This window comes from Pleurodeles waltl, chromosome 12 (genome assembly GCF_031143425.1).
Source record: "Pleurodeles waltl isolate 20211129_DDA chromosome 12, aPleWal1.hap1.20221129, whole genome shotgun sequence".
Taxonomy (NCBI): Eukaryota; Metazoa; Chordata; class Amphibia; order Caudata; family Salamandridae; genus Pleurodeles; species Pleurodeles waltl.
The window spans coordinates 64,876,519-64,898,594 of NC_090451.1; the positions used below are offsets into that span (position 1 = coordinate 64,876,519).

General features: G+C 45.2%; 1 protein-coding gene across 2 annotated transcripts in view; it reads right to left on the minus strand.

Moving 5' to 3' along the window:
* The window catches only part of SHD (Src homology 2 domain containing transforming protein D), a 90,034-nt gene that overhangs the window by 17,102 nt on the left and 50,856 nt on the right, over positions 1 to 22,076 (minus strand). Inside the window, exons 4-6 of one of the 2 annotated variants that reach the window (XM_069216884.1) lie at positions 12,685 to 12,862; positions 10,931 to 11,050; positions 6,266 to 8,249 (exon numbers count right to left, since the gene is read on the minus strand). In XM_069216884.1, the coding sequence (XP_069072985.1) occupies positions 8,063 to 8,249; positions 10,931 to 11,050; positions 12,685 to 12,862 (485 nt within the window). In that variant the 3' untranslated portion in view covers positions 6,266 to 8,062. Of the gene's footprint in view, positions 1 to 6,265; positions 8,250 to 10,930; positions 11,051 to 12,684; positions 12,863 to 22,076 lie in introns of those variants that run through there. The other variant, XM_069216885.1, reaches the window with a different exon arrangement.

The following is a 22,076-nucleotide window of genomic DNA, read 5'->3' on the forward strand; positions in this document are numbered from 1 at the left end:
AGACACTTGAAGTACGCACAAGAGAACTAAAGTGTGACGCACTAAAAATAGCTAACATGATGTGACAGAAACAGAGGAGGTGGGAAATAGATTTCTGGATTGAGATCTCAACAGCCAAGGTGACAAGACGAGGGAAGGAGACAGAGATATCTAAGGACCATGAAACCTATAAACAAAATATCTCACATTTTACAACCCAGTGCAGTAACCAGCTCTGTGGACTGTGATAATAATACTAATACAAGCATGTGCAATGCAATGGGTCTCGTGTTTGCTCCAGTTAGAGCTGTTCATGTGGTAAATTCCTAACTGGACTTTTCTTGCCACATAAATTGAAAATGAAAAGTAAAACAGTTGACATAAGCGAGCCGATTCAAGAGCCACGGCCGCCATAAGCGTGAGCGCGAAGGAGAGACAAAAAGAAAAATAAGTTCGCTCGCAGTCAAACGTATTGGCAATAGTGCATTTATCCATGCAACACTGTCGATGCTCAAAGCAGTAACAAAACTGAACCAAGGAGGGACAAACATAAAGCATTTACCAATGATAACAAAGGATTTTTGAAAGGCAAGCCCATGAACCAGTGATAGTGATGGGTGTGCAGTGGGCGTGCTAAAAAGCCCACAGAGAGATTGCAACAGGTCAGAGCACTTGCGCGCTCAACCTAATAAAGGGATCTATAGAGATGCTGAAAGCTTCCAGCTTACTGAAACCCATAAATGGTACGAAAAATATATAATACACTGTTCCAATTATAAAGAAGGGAACACATGGGGGGGTCCTAAAATTTAGGAGCAAATAACCTCACACATCCATGAGGATGTCACGCTTCATCATCGGTGTAGCTCCTCGTCAGACCAGCACTGCAATGTCTGACGGGCACCACCCCAGATGGGGGGGCTCTTTGCCGGAGATCTTTTACAATGATGGTGCCGTGACCCCAAGAATGAGTAGGCAAAAAAAGGAGATCAAAACAGGAAAATGATTAAAATTGGCTCTCAAAACCTCCAACGTGTAAACGGTTTATTAGACCAGATGGAAGGTAGGAGCCAAGATTAAAAAAGATGTAGTAAGGAGAGTGAAACAGAGATAATGATCAATCACTCTATATTAGAAAGAATGAATGGGAGGGAGGTTGGACAGTTTCCAGACCAACCCTTTCATGGGTCAACATGTTTCGCATCCTGGTGGCCCATACGGGTCCAGTGATGCTTCGTCAGGACCTAGATGACTACGTGTATCTCCTAATCATAATTGTACAATTCTACAATACAGGATCCACGGACCCGGGTAGGTTCCCTGACGGTCTCGGCAGCATTTCAAAACTTAAACTGCGCCTGACCATTGGTCTATGTGGTCCTATGGAGCGCACTCCCTTAATGGGGATGGGCCATAGATAGGAATTATGGGGGTCATTCTGACCCTGGCGGTCTTGGACCGCCAGGGCGGAGGACCGCGGGAGCACCGCCGACAGGCCGGCGGTGCTCCAATGGGGATTCCGACCGCGGCGGTAAAGCCGCGGTCGGACCGGCACCACTGGCGGGGTCCCCCCAGTGTACCGCGGCCCCATTGAATCCTCCGCGGCGGCGCAGCTTGCTGCACCGCCGCGGGGATTCCGACCCCCCCTACCGCCATCCAGATCCCGGCGGTCGGACCGCCGAGATCCGGATGGCGGTAGGGGGGGGGTCGCGGGGCCCCTGGGGGCCCCTGCAGTGCCCATGCCACTGGCATGGGCATTGCAGGGGCCCCCGTAAGAGGGCCCCTACATGTATTTCACTGTCTGCTGCGCAGACAGTGAAATACGCGACGGGTGCAACTGCACCCGTCGCACAGCTTCCACTCCGCCGGCTCGATTCCGAGCCGGCTTCATCGTGGAAGCCTCTTTCCCGCTGGGCTGGCGGGCGGTCTGAAGGCGACCGCCCGCCAGCCCAGCGGGAAAGTCAGAATTACCGCCGCGGTCTTTCGACCGCGGAACGGTAATCTGACGGCGGGACTTTGGCGGGCAGAATGAGGGCCTATATGTTCCCGACTGATGTAAGTGATTGGTTATTTTTTCCATAACTCTCTGGTTATTAGTAACCTATATACTTAGACTAAGAAGGCACACTTGCCCTTTATGATTAGGAGATACACGTAGTCATCTAGGTCCTGACGAAGCATCACTGGACCCGTATGGGCCACCAGGATGCGAAACATGTTGACCCATGAAAGGGTTGGTCTGGAAACTGTCCAACCTCCCTCCCATTCATTCTTTCTAATATAGAGTGATTGATCATTATCTCTGTTTCACTCTCCTGACTACATCTTTTTTAATCTTGGTCCCTACCTTCCATCTGGTCTAATAAACCGTTTACCCGTTGGAGGTTTTTAGAGCCAATTTTAATCATTTTCCTGTTTTGATCTACTTTTTTTGCCTACTCATTCTTGGGGTCACGGCACCATCATTGTAAAAGATCTCCGGCAAAGAGCCCTCCCATCTGGGGTGGTGCCTGTCAGACATTGCAGTGCCGGTCTGACGAGGAGCTACACCGATGATGAAGCATGACATCCTCATGGATGTGTGAGGTTATTTGCTCCTAAAATTTAAGACCCCCCATGTGTTCCCTTCTTTCTAATTGGAACAGTGTATTATATATTTTTCATAGCCTGATTGGGAGGATATACACTGGACCATAATCCCTCCCTATCCCTCTCTTTTTCTGAACCCATAAATGGTACACCTGTCTCTCACACTTCATCCATCACACTGCTAAGTGCTGCACCCCGTAACACGATAATCGCACCTCAGTGGTCATCACACACAACATGGAAACACTTCCAATACAAGATCAAAAGACAAAGACAACACCCTCCAACCACACACCCTACAGGGTGTAGCTTGCTGTCAACGTAGACAAGTTTAATGACCCACACAGCGGTTGTAAGTGCTATGTAGATGTTGCACACTGCTCTGCTCGGGCACCTTTAACGTAACCCTCTGGGAGGTCTTTTCTAGTCAGTCAACCCATTCAGCATGCTATCGATTTTTTTTAATGATGTGTGTGACATATTTAGGAGAGCCATAGGAATTATGTGGCATGAGAGGGCCAAATTATGGGGTAAGTTTGTCAACATTATATTTAGCAAGAAAAGGCACATTATGTGCTGTACGTGCCACATTTTGTGATAGTATTACTTTTTGTCAATTTTACACATGGCAACACTGTCTCAGGAAATATTGCAGCTTATTACTAACAGTTTAACAAAAAGAAAGAAGCAAATGAAAGACGACCAGTCATCCTTTTCGAAGGGCCTTTCACTGCGTGGGGAAATAAATTGCTACAATTTTACTAACTTTTGATCTGTTTGCGTTACAAACAATTTCTGTTTTCAAAATGTGCAGATTATGAAGCAGGTGATGGCTTTTGTGGCAAATCCATAATTGTGTGGAAAACGCCACACCCGCAGGATAGCATAATTGTAGTGGTTTTGGTATTTAGTAATAAGCTCCACTTTACTGACATGTGATGATGAGTTTTCAGTGGCGAGCTCTTTGCCCAAAATCTAAGGTATGTCTTATTAATGAAACGCTCACATTTAATATATTTTTTTTAATCTCTGTTGCTGTCCTCTGAAGATATACGTTTTCAGTCAAAACTCTAAGGCCTCCAACCGTGATCTAATCCTCTGTCTAGGAATTGTTCCCTCTAACTGTGATCTAAATCATCAATCCATGATTTGAACCTCTGGCCATGATCAAATCCCCTCTGTTTATAACCTAAACCATGTGATAAATATGTAATCCCTCTGACAATGATCTAAGTCCTTCATGCTCAGTCTTTGCAATCCATCCATGACTGAAACCACCCACACACTATTTAAACCCTCTGCCCATGATCTATGGCATCTATCGTGGCTAAAAACCACCCCTTCTGGTCTACACCATCTCTGATGATTAGACCTCCTAACCCTTGATTTAAACCCTCCATTCACAGTCTAGGCCGTGACCATGTACTAAGCTCTTCATCTATAACCTACACTCCCTGTCAGAGGTCAGGTTTTACTGTCACCCTTATTAAATAAAAAAAGGGGGCTCAGATATTGTTCTGGACCCAAACGGATTGCCTGCCGCACTCTTTAAGTATGAGTAAGGTTCTCAATTTTCTGTTTTTACTTATTTTTACAGATAAATATAGACAGAAAACAATCTATTTTCCTGTCTGTGTTTATTTTTAAATATGGACAAAATCAGAAAATACATTGTCTTATGGATGATTCTCACTACTGCCAATCATGCGTGTGATTCTCACTACTGCCAAGCATGCGTGTGATTCTCACTACTGCCAATCATGCGTGTGATTCTCACTACTGCCAATCATTGCGTGTGATTCTCACTACTGCCAATCATTGCGTGTGATTCTCACTACTGCCAATCATTGAGTGTGATTCTCACTACTGTCAATCATTGCGTGTGATTCTCACTACTGTCAATCATTGCGTATGAGTCCCACTACTGTCAGTCATGCGTGCTAGGTCAATAGCTGTGCAGATTGACATGTAGGGGAGTTGAAAAACGATTTCGTAATGAAGCTTAAATAACTGCAGGAGTACAGCTGTTTAAGATGCTCTAAAATGCAAATAATTTCACGACTGTATTGCATTGTAAATTGACAACTCACTGGAAATTAAAACATGAGTAAACATTTGTCGGTTAAATGAAGGGGGCAATATACCCAATTCCAGCATCATTTTTTACACTAAGCACAAAATAAATATGGATAAATACAGATAAAATGAGCAAAAAATAAATATGGATAAATACAGATGAAAATAGCAAAAAAATAAATACCATGAAACCGGGAGCCCTAAATATAATTAAGATTTTGGGGCCAATGTTGTTTCTCCACTTGAAGCACTCTTCGGCTGGTATCTCAATGGCTTTTATTGGCAAGATATACCCCGATGGAGAAAAGTTTCTCGATGTACTGACAAAATGAATTTAGCATAATATATGCAATTTGTATAAAAAAGCGTATTTTTGCAAAACAGATTTCACACCCCTCCTCAAAGACTGCCTGGGCCCAGTGTGATGCTGCCCTCTCCACGTCCTCGCCATCGACAGCTTCACAAAGACTGCACAATCACTGCTCTGAGCAAGGGCTTGTTAATGTAATTACAGGCGTCCAGGGCTGTAATAAGCAGGGCTGCTATTCAATGGGAAAGGCTGACACCCCGAACCCCAGCCGCTTTCAGAAACATAGAATTTGCCAGTCTTTTGTTGCTACCCAAGGAGCACGCTTGATTTTTTTTTTATAGCAATTATTGATTCCTTTTAGCAATAGCTCATTATCTTAAGCTTGGAATAAATCTTTGTTAACCCCTTGATTACACGAGTAGCAGAACAATGCTGAATGGATTTGCCCTGTTTTTTGACTGGTATAAAGTTTCTGTAGATAAGCCTAGTGGGAGTTATAGGCTACTTCCCTGGGTGCAGGTGTATTTTTTATTTTAGCAGCAGATATTGTTTTTTCTAATGTCTACGTCACAACGGGATGCAGTGAAACCATCTGTAACTGGTTAATCGGAGTTTTCACTGCAGCATTTGTTCCCCCCTCTCCAGAGAGCCTTGCACGTCTCAGCTGACCCCGGCCATATATTTAATGCCTGTTGCTCATCACACTGGCAGGCTTCGAAGCACTTACAATATTTTCTACTATTGCCTTAACGACCTCAGAAGAATGAAAGACCGAGTGTGCCCAGCCAGGAATCAGATCGCTGACCTATGAACTCCCACAGATGTATACAGCTGGGGCTTAATCTACTGAGCTTTCTGGGCAGCTGTTTCAAGCCACCCGTGCTCCTGCAAAAGAGGAGTGTTCAACCTAGCTCAAGCGCGCCAAAGTCATGCCAAAATGCGACTACGTGAATGAGCTGAAATTAGATTCACTGTATGTGACGTTGTCTCGTTGCGACCCTCCTTGACCTACGTTGGACAGATCCGATCCAAGTATTCAATGGAGACCCCCTGAGCTTGTTTCCTCCCTGCAGCACTCATCATTACAGCAGTGTCCCTCGAGATCATGTCTCTATGGCCTCACTGAGACGGCGGGGGAGGGGGCCGTGCATGTGACGCACGAATGGTAGACCTGTGCTAATCTTGGCTTCCCTGATGGACCGCACTGTGTGCTCGTTGGCACATTGTTTCATCCGCCACACTCTGGGAGAGTTAGGCTAACCGTAGCAAGGAGTATTCACTGTACAAGTAATAACTTCGACAACTTTTACATTTACGATGCAGTGAGTTTAATGGATACATTTCCGATGCCTTGTGCTCATTTGTGAATGCCTGCGTGTTCCCCGCACAAAATGAACCTCATAAGTTTATGTGAGAAGTTGAAACATTTTCATATTGTCCTTATCCCTCAAATGTCAGCTGAAAAGGTTTTCAAAGCTGCGAGCGCTGTCCAGAGATCAACCCGACGGAGCAGCCAATGCGAGGCTCTTATTGCTGAAATACCGTTTCTAGTACAACAGGATACAAAAAAATCTGTGTTTGGTTGATAGCAATCCAAGCAGGTTAAAGAATCGACAATCCTTCGCTCCTAATATGTCTCCTACCCCTCCGTTCACAGATTTCACATTGTTCTGCATCTTTAATTCCAGAAAAGTCCAAACTAGCTCGTCCTCTATCAAAAGTAGAAACATTTCTTCACAATTTATTTCATCATTATTCTATCACAAAAATACCAGTATTATTAGTGGATTTAAACAGCTACATGTTTCGACCCGCCTACGGGACTTCATCAGGGCTACAGAAAAGGTAGTCCCTCGATCGCCTATTAATAATCTTTTTGATATGCTCCGTTCCTCTTCACATTTAATAGGCCATCTCCTTCTTTCCTCGGTCTATGGCAGTGCCACGTTCAACTCAGTTGCCTTTGAGGCCATCCTTTTTCTTCTCGCTGTCTAGCCATCTTTCTCCCTCTTATTCATGTGCGCAACTTCCCTTCTTGTTTACGGTTACGGTGGCCTCTTTCTTGCCTTTGTGAGAGCATTCCCTTTAACTGTGGTGGACACTGTGCTTTTTGTTGTTCTTTCCTTTTCTTTCTTTTGTTGGTAACATTAGGCCCATTTCCTTATCGTTACTCTCCTCTAGTAAAAATGGATTTCCAATGGGCTCATGTTATGTTCCATATATTTGTGTTAGTGTTCTCTTTACAAATTTTCTGTTGTCTTCATTGTGTTGATGGACCTATCTCTCTGTCGGTGTACTTTTTCTTTCTGGTTCTCAGTGGGACATTCTTCTCTGCCCAAGATGTCCTCCAATTTGGTCTGAATGAAGTAGGGTTCTCCTTCACCCCGCTCCTCCTGATTTTAGGCGATTGTCTGTTGCTAGCCATGTTTCTTTTGCCTTTTTTAAGTCATTGAGTGTCTTCCATTTGTGCCTCTTGTCCTCCGCTGGCTTGGCTTTGGTTGAAGTAGTTCTTTACCTCGCTGATGTCTGTTGGCCAGGCTTTAGCCAAGTAAAGTCATTGTTTTTGTTGCTTATGCAGTTCTAAAGCCTCCACTTTGATTCATACAGCCCTCTACCTTGCTCATGTCCTTTTGCCACTTCTGTCGTAACTGCTTGGGGTAAATCACCCTCTCACTCGTCACTGCCTCCTTACTCGTCTCTTTTTAAGCCAATTCCACCCTTCACACAAGCGTCAGTCCTGGCATCTTCCTACTAGCCTTGCCGTGTTTGGTGAAGGTGTTCTCCAACACTGGTGGTTTCCTGCTTCTATCGCATGAGTTGTCTGGTCACCACTCTCATTGGCTTTCTTATGTCAGTCGGAGGAGGATGCTATGTCTGGCTGCGGTGGTTGCCTGCTTGTGTGTTCTCCACCTACCTCAGCTCTCAGCTAGTCCTCCTGAGCCCTTTCCACCTGGTATCTACCCTCTTAGGCAGAACCTGCTGCCCATGTGCATGTTGGATATATCTAAAGCAGAATCTGGCCCTTTGGCTTCCTTAGTTCCCAACAACCTGACCTTGTGTGCAGGATGCAGAAGGGCAGGTAGGTTCCCAGGCTGTTCAGATGTCCTGTCAGAGAGTCTGGGCTGTGACTGGGTAGAGCAGAGATAGATGCTCTGCCCCCTTGATGGGCAGCTTGCGAGTGCTGTAATAGTGTATCACCTCTGGGATGCTTCCAAAAAGGGCACTGTTCTGACCAACGATGTACTTGTTGTCCTTTGTGTGTGTGAATTTCACATGCATAAAGCCTTGGCAGCATCTGAGGGCAGAAAACACCATTAGTGAGCGTGACAAGTGATATTAAGTAACAGAAGAAAGGAACGAGGCAAGACAAGTCAACGCGGGCAGTGGATGAGGGAGCATGGTGGAGAAGAAAACAGACAGGTAATTATGTGTTCATTACCCTTGATTTTGTTTTTTGGAGGGCTGTATGCAGCAGGCAACCATCTCAGAGCAGTCTGCAGTCTGGGGTGTAAGGTGGGGTTGCGGGATTTTATGCAAGGATTTGGCAAGTACTAAGAAATATCCAGGAGGTTTGGGGTCGTACCAGAGTCTCCGTGGACACTGGACCTTGTCAGGCTGGATGGACAAAGGAGAGCACTGAGGGCAGGGAATTGACTGTTTGGTCGAATTATACCTGATGCAGTCGGATGGTCCCATTTAAACGCTTTAATTTGATGGTCTGGATAATATTTGTATGATGATAGAATCTTGGTAGCAAGAGGTGTAGAAGACTATGTACTGGCGAGTTGAACTGGGGACGATGAAGGCCAACCCAAGCCACCTGATGAGACCATCTTGCGCACCCAACGAGAAAGCGCCTAGGGCATTGCGCATAACATAACATGTGTATTTGTAAAGCGCACGTTCACCCATATGCCTCTTGGCGCTGAATAACAATATGTAAGATAACTCAGTTGGGGAAAGAGACAGGGTGACCGTGCGCACACAAGGAATGAAACAATGCGGTGGTGTGCATGACGAGTAAGGCCTGATTAAGTAATTAAACACATCAGTGTTTGTCCACAGTGAAGGAGAGGGGCATCTGATGGACATGATGAGGTATGTTGGGCAGTGTCACACAAGCAATGATTGAGGTTGATATTGCATACGTGAGGAACGAGACAGGAAGACCAAAGGACAACACAGAGCATTTACGAATACGTCAGGGTTGTGTTGAGAAACTAGTCTGCATGGCTTTAGAGTTATTAAAAAGAGCTGCTTGTCATTTTTTACACTAGTTTAATTTTCCCCATTTTTATAGCAATTTTCAGTGTGTACCTGATCACACAGCGGATCATGTCCCAGATAGGCTGGCTGGACGCAGTGCTTAATTTGTGCTTGTTGTTTCCGGTGCGGAGCACCGGCATTTTATTTTTGAGGGCTGGCGCTTATTTTTCTGCCTCAAGCATTTACTACGAGCAAAAGACATGGGAAAGAAGGAGGAAGAGAAAAACGAAAAATCGTCACAAAGGGAGAAAGCTGCAGGAGTGAGCTGAAGGGGCAGGGAGTGGCTGTAAATGGATTAAAGAGGCCCGAGATGGCTTCAGGATTACGCTGCCTCAGTATTCCGTGTTCGCACACTAAATTGCAGCAGCCGCGTGATTAAGAGGAGGGCTTTGGGCACCGGCACGTTTTTATTTACAAATTATGCACTAGCTGGATGCCTAGCTGGGACACAATGATTTGGTGTTTACACCTCGGACTAAGTATTGTTCCGACAGCCTTTTCCTTCATCCATGCATCTTTCTCTTGCCTGTACTTGTATTTTTTCTCTTGTGTTCCTTTTCTGCTCCTTCCAGCTACTTGCTGGCTCTGCCTGAAGCTTCCATATGATCCTGTCGAGCATATACTATTATCTAACTAGCCCAGTGAGAATGGACATCCACATTGCAATGGGGGGCCTTCCCTGCAGGAGTCTGGACCTCCAAATGCTCCTTCAAGGTTTCAGTCACGTGGCAGAATAAACGGAGAGAAATCTTACGTTAGTGATAGAGAGCAAAACCAACCAAAGTCCCCCACCTGACCCCTCAAGAAGTGAAATAGGAGACAGACTGCCGTGGATGGAGCGCGCCAAGGGTTGATGTCATTATAAAGAACATCTCCATACAGAAGGCCATCCATAGAAATACCTTTACAGATAAACATCAAAACCCAACAGGGATATATTCATTTAGCACTAGACGGACTTCAAAAATGAAGATGCCATTTTTTCTCCATAAAAAAAAAACATTTCTCTCTGGAGGCATTTCTCTAAACCAACTTTTTTCTGTCTTTTTTTGCAAAGAAGTTTCTCTGTAACATCTGTTCTCTGTAGTCTGTCTTGTAAGGTGTTACTCTAGTTTGAATTTCTCTGTAAAGTCATCTCTACACGATGGCTTACATCGGTGGTGCTTTGTGCGGAGGTTCTTTGGGCACTTTCTGAAAGTCTTCGACAGTGCACCAATGGAGGCTGGGAGAACGCAAGATTTGCTTATCAGCTGATGTTAGGGTCCTAGATGAGCACAACATGAGAATACAGCGCCTTCCACCTACCTCAGTATTTGAGTTTGCACTCTTGGGTGTTTGCTTGTAATTGAGTAGATGTGTAATATCAGGTCCTTTCCTCTATGGGTTTATGTGTTTCACTAAGACTGTTGTAAATAAATGTGCCACTGATGTGTTTTAAAAGATCTACAGGTTTAGCCTAAATGTAATTAAACTTAATTGTAGAGAACTCTTTTTTGTAAACTTGTGAATGAATCAAGGAGTGTGGGATTATGCATATTAGTTTTTTTTTTGTTTTTTGCATCAGTGCTCAAGGGAATCCCTACGTGAGTGACCTCACAAATCTGTGCTGTTTTGCTGTAAATGGCTGCGTAAACCGTTTTCAAACAGTAAGCGACACAGGCAACACGGATGAAGACATGCTAGCAAGCAGCAGGTGACTGAGCGGCTCACCTGAGAGACAGGCAGTAGTCATTTCGGCTCGTCTCACTGTTCCGCACCAGGTAACTGCATTCCCTGCACAGTAGCAGCAGGGTCTCAGCATCGGCTCTGCTGATAGCACCATGAAACCACCTGCAGAATAGGGTGAGAAAAGCACAGATGTGAGTGGGGGGTGAAGCACCTCCTGAAACACAGTGTTGAGGCACTGTCGTACAAACCTCTGCCCTTCCAACAACTGGCATATGCACAGTTTTCTGGTCTGAAGTGGAGCCTCTAAGCGCGAGTGGCGGTGACCGACCCTTTACGAATGTTTGACTATAGGATGGCACCGCCAGCCAGACACGCATGATTCAACAACCACCCAATAGTAGGGAACTTCTAACCGAGCAATCTCCTCCAGACCAGGTGAGAGCATTAGGCCTGACAGTTATGCGTGGAGTGCATGTGTAGGTAGGCAGGGATATATATCGACAGCCCTGATGAAGGCCCCAGGCCCGTACGGGCTCTTGACGAGGGCCAAAACATGTTGGCGAACAAGGGGAAATTGAGGCACTAATTATGTAGTAAACCACACATTTGTTTTTACTCATACCCCCAGTACCCTGGAATAAAGAGGAATCCCTCGGGGTATACCAGGAGGTATTTTTAGCTGTTTCTTTCATTCCTGGATCCCTGCTTTATCCAGATAGATACTTTACGTAAGAACTCCCAAATCTGGTCAGATCCACCCTGGTGGTATCATCCCACCAGTGTCTGGATAGGTGCCGATGATGAAGCATGCTACTATTTAGTGGATGAGGCACCTTCTCCAAATATCTTTGGATGTCTAATTCAGACAGTTAAGTGTTTTTTCACCCCCCTTTTCTACACTCTTCCAGACTAGTTGCCCTTTTGTATTTGAGATAGTCACACTTTTGACAAATCTTGTCAGTAGTACCCGCCAGCAATGACACAAAACTATCTCTGAAAGCTTTTAGCATCGTCATTAACACCCCCCATGCTATAACCACACACGTATCTCTGGCACTATATTGCACTGCCACAGAACTTTCAACTTTGCTAACTTCTGGCTCAGCCATTAAAAATAATCTTTCACAGAATGTGTTGCTAGCACCCTGCGGCACTGATCCATCCCTATTTCATGCTCCAACTGGTACCACAAAACTATCTCTGTCCCCCCTTGGAGTCTAACTATCTCTCAAACACACTGTCTAGACACTCTGTCTCTGGCATTAGTATAAAAACACTAGAGGCCTTATTTAGAGTTTGGAGGACAGGGTACTCCGCTGCGTACGAGTACATTTTAGGATGCAGGATTGGGTATTCATTTGCATGCCTCTGAAGAAGCGCTGCAAGACTGATATGTTGCACTCAGGACCACTCCATATGCTCTTTAGAGGCGCCAGCATATCTGGAAATCTATTTGTTTCCCCACTGGCCTCTCTTGATATAGATTTACCCCGAGATGTTAAAGGAAGCACCTATCAGTCTTAGTCTTGTAAAGTCCATCGGCCATTGATTCTTCATTCAGGAAGGGTCTCGAGTTGATCTAGTCTAAGGTGCTGCACTAAACAAATGTAATTACTTCATTGCAAACCGCACCTTATGTTTTCCCCTAGTTGGTACACAAGCTTTTCTCCTTCACATGGTATTAAACCACTTCTTGCAATGCTGTAATCATCAGTATATCCATATAGCCATCTCCCTTCCCGCCTTCAATCCGGGGCAAGCGGCCATCTTGCAGCCTCTCCCATCGAGCGACTTACGGCTGCTTCTCCAGCGGTATTGTGGGGTCCACCCTCTCGCCAACACTGGGCCGGCGCTCCTGGCTGCGACCGCTGCCATGGCGGCATCGTCCAAGTTGTGGGCTCAGCTGGCGGGTCTGCTGAAGGCGCTCCATGGATGGGGTAGGAGGTAGGTCCCAGGCCGGGCTCTCAAACTGCACTGTGGAGACAAGAAGAGGGGGGTAGATATATCCACAGGCCACAACCCTCAATGTAACAACAACAATTATAACAATATTATTATTAATAATAATAATACAAATCAAAAGATATTAGGGGATTGTGAGAGTAATAAATGAATTAGAAATAAAATAACATTGGTGTTGATAACAATAAAATGAATATTAGAAAATTCAAACATTAAACACTTGATATAAAAATAATTAGAAGAGTGATGAGAATATTAATCATAAAAGTAATATTTATATAGATAAAACAGTACAAAAATGTTGATAACAGTAATAATAAAGATGAGAACTATTATTATTAACACCCTCTGCTCGTGTTAACAGCCATTAACGCTCTCTGCAGAGGTCATTAATACGCATTAATTGCTTGCGATACAATTATATGCTGGAACTACAGGCAAGGCATAATTAGGGGTAGGGCAGTTAACAATGGTTAATGCACAACAACACATGGGCAGTATTACCCAACCTCCTACTCACTCGGCACACTCAGAGAATGGGCTCAGAATGCTGTCGAACTACTCTAGCTAGTGCCAGTATTTCAATCATTTGATTGGCTGAGGCAGTTGCCGCGTCCCATACATTGTTTGTGTTTCTATTTATTGACCCTATAGGCGCTTTCATCAGAGTGCTGCCTCCGGTGACACAAAACACAGTACATTTAGTTTAAGTAATGATATAAATGGATCATCGTGATGTGAGGACGAGTTATCGAGACAGTCTATGAGGCGGTGAGCTAGAAGACTTGTGAAAAGTACAGAAGGACACAAGATGCTGAGACGAAGAGACCTGGAAGGTGAGGGGGTCCCAAATAAAGGGGAAGGAGTGGGAAATCGGGCTCTATGGGAGGGAGCAATAGTTGGCACCAGTTGGGGAGTGGACTGTAGACTGCAGCAAGGGGAAGACGTTGGCAGAGCTTGGAAACCACCAGAGACAATGAACAGGTGCAAAGTTGGAAGCAGAAAAAAAGAAGAAAAGGAGAAGGGTTTGGGATACGAGACATGGAGGTAAGTTAAAAAAGGAGGCGAGGGGCGTAGTTGTAGGGTTGGAGGACAGCGAAGGTAGGAGACCTTTGAAAAGGGAGGAGTCGGGGTGCAAGACGTAGGAGTTAGAAGACTTGTATGGTTTGAGAAGTACCCAATACTGGGCTTTGGTGGTGGGTGCAAAGGATGAAATAAGGCTGAAAACTAATAAAAAACATAACAGGGTGTTGGACTGAGGGTGAGAGGGACAGTGGAACTAGGACTGAAAATGGGTCGGAGGCAGCTGGTAGACTGGGATCTCACCTTACTGGACTTAGGACGGAGTAAGGAGCCCAGCAGGACTGGACCGCAGAGAGAAGGCGATGGAACCTGAAAAGATACATACCGTAACATAATAATAATAGGACCACTACTACTTCTATTACTGCCACTTTTAATATTAATGCTACTACAACCATCACTGCTACTAATACTACCACCATCACAATTACTAATATTAATTCTACTACCAGCATCTCTGCTACTTCTAATAATACTATCACCATCACTAATATTAATAAGAATTCTACTACCATAACAACTACTAATAAATATGTAAAAAATAGCATGCATTCTAGTATTTATTCTACTAGTAATAATAATACCATCACCACCACTAATAATACTACAACCACCCTCACAACTCAACTACTAATAATACTACCACCATCACCACTACTGGTCATAATTCTAATACCATCACTACTAATGATGATGATGCTACTACGACCATCACTACTACTAATAATACTACTGCAATCAATCAGTAGTACTCACTAGTATTATTAATAATTCTGCAATCACTACTACTAATCATACTACCATGACTACTACTAGTCATAATTCTGTTACCATACCTATTAATGATGATAATGCTACTAGGTTGATCTCTACTACTGTTACTACTACTGCCACCATTACTACTCTTAATAATAATTCTACTACCATCACCACTTCTAACACCACTACCACCGTCACCACTACTACCATCATCACCACTACTAATATTAACATCATCACTGCTACTAATAAAACTAACATCATCACTGCTACTAATATTAACATCATCACTGCTAATAATACTAACATCATCACTTCTACTAATATTAACTTCATCACTGCTACTAATAATACTAACATCATCACTGCTAATAATAATACTAACATCATCACTTCTACTAATATTAACATCATCACTGCTTCTACTAATGATTCCCCGAACCATCACTACCACTAATACAAATGAAATAAGCCTCACAATGACAGTAATGAAACAGATGATGTCGGTTTTGCTAGTGATAACAATAATCAAACAAGCTAAAGAATGGTAATAATAGCCCCAGCATAACAATAAACCATGAAGACAATGATATTTGCAGCCATAATAATGATAATATTGGTAACAACATTATAGCCCTATGCTCAGGGCTCTAACAGTTGCTAAAGGCCTCCTCCTTGAGTTCCAGGCAGGAGCCGCAGATCTGAGGCAGAAGGGCTGTGAGGCTATTAGGACATTCCCCGGGCTGAGGGTAGAATGCTTTAAATAAACAGGAGAAGCAGAAGGACAAACATTGGAATTATTGAGCAGAAGGATGATACCAGCCAATATCATCCCTGTGCATGTATGGTTTTTACAAAACGTAAGAAAAAAATTACACATTGGAAAAAATAAATAAAAAGGTTAACGAAATTGATGAAGAAATTAAGGCAAAGGTTGGCCCTTGAGGCCTGTCTGTGAAATGGACGTTTTCTGTGGTGCTTGTGCAGTTCTGCACAAGGAAAATGTCATCTCAGAGCGTGGCTCCATGCTGTGTGGAAGGAAAATGTGACTGACACTTGAAAAGGCCAATGGATGAAGAGTGTGTGTGCGTGTGCATCACACGAGGGAGACGAAACTGTTAAAATCATATAGCATGAACTTCATAAGAACCGACAGAAATGTAGTTACTCACTGTGCTGAATAAAATAGAATAACACTGAGGAAGAGACTTCAGGAACAAGTCATAGAATGAGATATCACTAGAGCTGAACCGACATAGGATAACGTCGAGGGAAGACGGAGCAACCTATAGAGCTGTACCTGCGATAAGAACCCAGCATAGGATAACACTTAAGGGCGCCTGGGCTATCTATAGTGCGGAACTCGCCACAGGATAACATTATTGAAGAGGGTCCGAGTTATCCATGGTGCTGACCCCGCCGTAGGATAACATTGAAGGGAGCCTGAGCTATCCATGGTTCTGAACCTGCCGAGGGATAATATTGATGAAAGCCTCAGGTACCCACGGTGCTGAATCAGCCATAACATAACACGGAAGTGAGCCTGAGCTATCCATGGTGCTGAACCTGCCAAGGGATAACATTGATGAAAGCCTCAGGTACCCACGGTGCTGAACCAGCCATAACATAACACGGAAGTGAGCCTGAGCTATCCATGGTGCTGAACCTGCCAAGGGATAACATTGATGAAAGCCTCAGGTACCCACGGTGCTGAACCAGCCATAACATAACACGGAAGTGAGCCTGAGCTATCCATGGTGCTGACCCCGCCACAGGATAACTTAGAAGGGTGTGCGAGCTATTCATGGTGCTGAACCTGCCGAGGCTAACATTGAAGGAAGTATGAGCTATCGAATGTGCTGAACCCTCCATAGAGTAACATGAAGGGTGTCTGAGCCATCCATGGTGCTGCCCCTGCTAGGGGATAACAAAGGGTGTATGGGCTATCCGTGGTACTGAAAGAACACAGGACAAGACTGAGGAGGAGACTGCAGGAAAAAGGACACAGAATGAGCTATCCATGGTGCTAAACCACCATAGGAAAACACCGAGGGAAGCCTGGACTTTCTATAGAGCGGAACCTGCCACGAGATAACGCTAAGGGGAGACTTCAGGGCCAAAGAACTATAAGTGTATCTGCAAACACTGAATCCGTGTAAGATATATCAGTATTTTTGTTGACCGAAATCCTGATGTGAAAAAGTTGAAAAATGACCGACTCCTGAGTTGGGTTGAAAAGGCCTTCACTTTAGGGCCCCTTCCCCCAATACCACGTGTGTGAGTGTATCTATCCACCCACCTACCTGTGAGGACGAAGAAGAGAAGGAGGGAGGGAAAAGCGGAGAAGAAAGAGTGCAAGAATACCTGGGGGGTGAAAGAGGGAGACAAGAGAGGTAGAGAGAGAGTTAAGAACTAGGTGACGAGTAAAGAAGAGAATAAGGGAATATAGGTGAGAAGAAGTCAGAGAGCTATGGAAGGGTGGGAGGGACAGGGAAGGAGAAGAAGACATGGGAAGAAAGGGAAAGGAGGGCAGATGAGGTGAAAAGGGTGAGAAAAACCTGTGAGGGAAAAGGGAAGAAATGGCAGAATAGAGATTCAGGAAGGAGGGATAAAATGGGGGAAACATATAAAAGGCAGAAAGAGGGAAAACTGGGAGATAAAGGAGGGAGTAGCAGAGAGCGAGGAAGAGAGAGACGGAGGAAGGGGTATGAGGAAGGACAGCTGAGGGAAGAGGGACAGAAGAAGATCCATAGAGCATTAGACGGAGGAAGTGGGGGAGAGGTGGGTGAAAATAAAACCAACCACGAGAGCCGGAGAAAAGACCGAAATCAAAAAGTGCGAAAGCTGGAGAGAGGGAGGGACTGGTGGAGAGGAGGGGTGAGGCGACAGCTGTGGGGAAGAGGAGAGAAGAGACGTACGGTGAGGCGAGGGGATGCTCAACAGGGGGTTAGTGACACATCAGGGGAGAAGAAGTAGAGAGATGGGATGGAGGGATAGAGAGAGAGAGAGAAAGGGACAGGGGAAGCGAGAGGGGCAAGAGAGTGATGGCGAGAGTGATGGGGAGAGTGAAGGGGAGATTGAGTAGGGAGGCTCGCGCGCAAGTGCCAGCACATGCCAGGAATTGACTTTCACAGCCAAATCATTATCTCCTAACAAACTGTCTGCAGAGGCACGGCTCCTAATCTGTCAAAATATGTCTGTCATCCCGGGGGGGGGTGGGGGGGGGGGTCGGACGGGCGGGAGAAAGTGGGGGAGGAGGAGACGGGTTCTGTCAGTTTCTGGGGGTGGACTCCTCTGCCGGGTACCTTCGGTGGGTGAAAGAGTGCTGCCGGGGGTCTTTTGTTGGGTTGGTGATGAGTGGGGCGGGAACCATTTTCAGAGTGGGGAGGGGGTGCTGACCATCAACACCATCTGGTTTTATCAACCCTGGCAAACGGGGGCCCATTCCCTTGTTTCCGCGTGCTGCTGATGGGCACTTTGAGATGTTTCTTCCTCACTTGATAAAGCAAGCACGTGTCCTTATTTGCATGTGTGTTGGAAAACCTCATGAAGACGCTCACAAATTAAAATGTTTAAAAACCCTAGATTTGCAGCCAGAGAGAGTAACTGTAAACACACCGCTCGTGTTAAAACACATAGCAGCGCTTTGTCAGGTGGCAGCTTGTGCGTGAGAGCAGAGGACACCCCAAGACCTCGTTATTGTTCATTCTCCACCTGAACTCCATCCAGGGTAACAGGGGGCGCTGCAGCGCCCCACCCCGCACGCACCTTCCAGCTCCACTGTTGGAGATTGTGTGTGTGGGGGGGATGTGAGGGGGTGTGAGTGTGTGGGGGGTGTGGGAGTGCTGGGGTGTGTGGGAGGGGATGCTGGAGGTGTGTGGAGCCAAATGGGATGGATGTGCACAATGTGATTAGGCAGAAAGCTAAGGGTGACCCACTACTCCATCTTGGATGCTGTGTTGGGCAAAAGCAAACTGATTGACAGTTGAATAAACCAATCAATGAAGTGGTTGACACAAAGCCCATTTATGTATTTATCTTTATTCATTAATGTTGGAAATGGCTCTTTCTGCATGGTCAGCTTCCAACTTTTTTCCCTTTTCCCTCCACTTATAGCTGAATTCGTTTTTGTTTGCTCTAAGATCCTAAGCACTTTACCACTGCTAACCAGGGCTAAAGTGCACGCGCTCTCTGCTTAAAACATGGTAACATTGGCTTATCCACAATTGGCATATTTAATTCACTTTTGAATCCCAAGTAAAGTGCACTATAGGTGCCCTGGGCCTGTAAACTGAATGCTACTAGTGGGCCTGCAGCTCTGATTGTGCCACCGACTTTAGTACTTAAACCATGTCTCCAACCTGCCACTGCAGAGCCTGTGTGTGCATTTTTAAACTGACATATTGACCTGTCAAGTGCAACTATTTACCAGGCCCAAACCTTTGTTTTTATTACATGTATGTCACACCCTAAGGTTGGCCCTAGTTAGCCCCAAAGGCAGGGTGCATTGTATTAAAAAAGTTGGTAATTTACTTTTAAGTTTAATATGCCTAAGTAGTGAAAAACTGCTAAATTCGTTTTTCACTATTGCAAGGCCTATCTCTCCCATAGGAAACATTGAGATTACCTTAGGACATATTTTAAGTGTAACTCCCAATTAGGAAAATATAGAAATGTGGAGTTTGGTGTGTCTGGACTCACAATTTAAAATCACAACTTATGGTAAAGTTGGATTTTAAATTGTAAGTCACTTTTAGAGAGTTAGCATTTCTTACTTTAACCATTCTGTGCCTCTGCCTGCCTCTGAAAACATGTCTGGGTTGGGTGACAGCTAGACTCTGTGCATTCCCTCTAGACAGCCACACACAATGGGAGATTAGGTGTGACGTGATGGGCCTTAGTGGTCAATTAACTGGCTTGATGGGGGGCAGAGCTTAGCACTGCTTCATTTACACCTGAATAGACTTGTCCTGTCTACCCATATTAGGAATTAACAACCCTCTAGTGTCACTTCAGCCATCTTGGAGGCAGGGCATCTGTACATTTCAAAGGCCTGCTTCTGGAAGCTTCTCCCACCTTCTAGAACCAGGGCACCAAAGTATAAATACTGCACCCCAAACCCCACCAAAGCAGATCTCTACTGGAACCAAGGACACTCTGCCAGGAAGAAGGACAGCTGTGCTGCCAGGAAGGACTGCCACTCTGCAACTGTATTCCTATGTTGACCTACTGCTGCTGTGGACTGTGCTGGAGAAGGGACTGCCACTCTGCTGTTTGCTCTGCCGTGTTGGTCTGCTGCATGCTCCTTCTGTCCTGCAGTGAGAGGGACTGGATTTACTCTCTACATACTTGAACCCAAGAGTCTTAAAGGGCTTGCTGGCTTGCCCCCTGTTCTTCTGCAGTCTCAGGGACATCAAAGATTGCTTACAACTCTCTTGGTGCTGCTGGACTCTGCCATCTGTGAGTCCTACTCCTGCCTGAGGCGTCCCCACCCTCCAGTCCTTGGCCTCAGAAAGGGGTTCTGCAGCTACAAACTTCAAAAAGTGATTCATCACTCCGAGTGCTGCAGAAATATTGACGCATTGGGTCCTGGCCATCAACGCGTTGTTCCAACTAATGTACTGTTCAGTGGACCTTGTGGGCATTCTGTAGCCGGCCTACCCTCCATCGCAGCCTAGATTCCGGATTGCACCCGTCCCTCGCGACCTCAAGTAACCTTTTTATAGCTACAGATTCCAAAGCACTAGCTTCACATTTAGGGCCTGATTTAGAACTCGGCTGATGGGTTACTGCGTCACAATGGTGACAGATATCCCGTCCTCCGAAATCTAAATCCCTTTATGTCCTATAGGATTTAGATTTTGGCGAAGGGGAGTATCTGTCACCGTTGTGATGAAGTAACCAATCCACCAAGTTTTAAATCAGGCCCTTAATCTTTAAAAATTAATATCTCAACTTCTACTGATTAGATTTTTGTCATTTTGGTTTTGTTTTGCTCAGATAAATCTATTTTTCTAAACTGGTGTTGAGTTGTTTTGTGGTGTCTTTCACTGTGGTACTGTAAATCACCTTTGCACAAATACTTTACACATGGCCTCCTAAGCTAAGCTGGCCTGCTTTGTGCCAAGCAACCAGGGGGTGAGCACAGGTTAATTTAATTTGTGTATCTGACTTATCCTGACTAGGATTGTGGTCCCTACTTGGACAGGGTACCTACCTCTGCCACCTAGAAACCCAATTTCCAACAATTAATTTTTCTGATCACAAGAAGCTGCTGAACCTGGTCTAAATTGACCGAACAAGAGAGCAGTGCAGGAGCTGGGAAGGCCAGCAAGGTGATGTGCAAGAGGTTGGAAGGGAGAGGTGGAAGGATGGATGGATGGAGAAAGGGAGACATAGAGAAATAGGTAGAGGAAGATGAGGACGTGAATGAAAGAGGAATGAGTGAGTAAAAAGAGTAGTGAAGAGAACAAAGAATGGGAGGATAGTGGGAGGCAGAGAGAATACTGAATAAACAAAGAGCGGGAGAAAGAAGACAGGAAGACAACTGAAGGAGAGAGAGAGCATGAGAGGTAGACAATAAGATGAAGATGGGTGGGGAACAAGAGTGGGCAGAAGAAGTAAAATATGAAACAGAAAAGAGGACCTACTTAGGGAGCTGCAACTGGCACTTTTCCTAAAAGCATCTCCCCCCCAGTTACCCCTCTTCATCCTCAACCTTGGGCTGTAATCTTCAGAGCCAGGAAGTTCTACCAATTCTGAAAAGATCTCTAACAGCGGATTCTGGTCTGTCTCTAACCGGGAAGTGCCCAGAATTCCTACCTTGTGGGATACTACCTGGTTTGTGGAAATCCATGTCGAAATTTGGGGTACAGCTTACTGGCTGTACCAGTTATGATGGCTACCACTTTCTCCAAGAGAGATCAATGCTGCCCCCCTCAAGGGACCCTCTATCCATACCGTGAGGTGTGGGCTTCCATAAATGAGAATGGGGTTCTACTTCATTGAGTTCCAAAGGTGTAGTTACCTCCTATCCTCCACTTTCAGGTGGGACAGGACACCCTCCCCCTTCAAAACACAAACACCCCCTCACCTCCGAAGCCACTGCTAGACCAACAATGCCCAGATAAGCATATAAGGACTCTTTGGTTTTGGTATGGATATTCGTGGGCGAATACACACATTTTCCACAAATCTAGTCCCGTGTCAGAAAGTCAGCAGTATGCCCTGTAAGTATGTTTGTCACCCGAACTTAAATAATTACTTACTCTCATTGGGAGCAGTAAACTTGTCAAGGCTCCCATAGAATTGGGTAAGAACTGCACTGCACACACAAGTACTTTAAAAACCCTCCCCACCAACCTGCGACAGACCCAAGACCTAC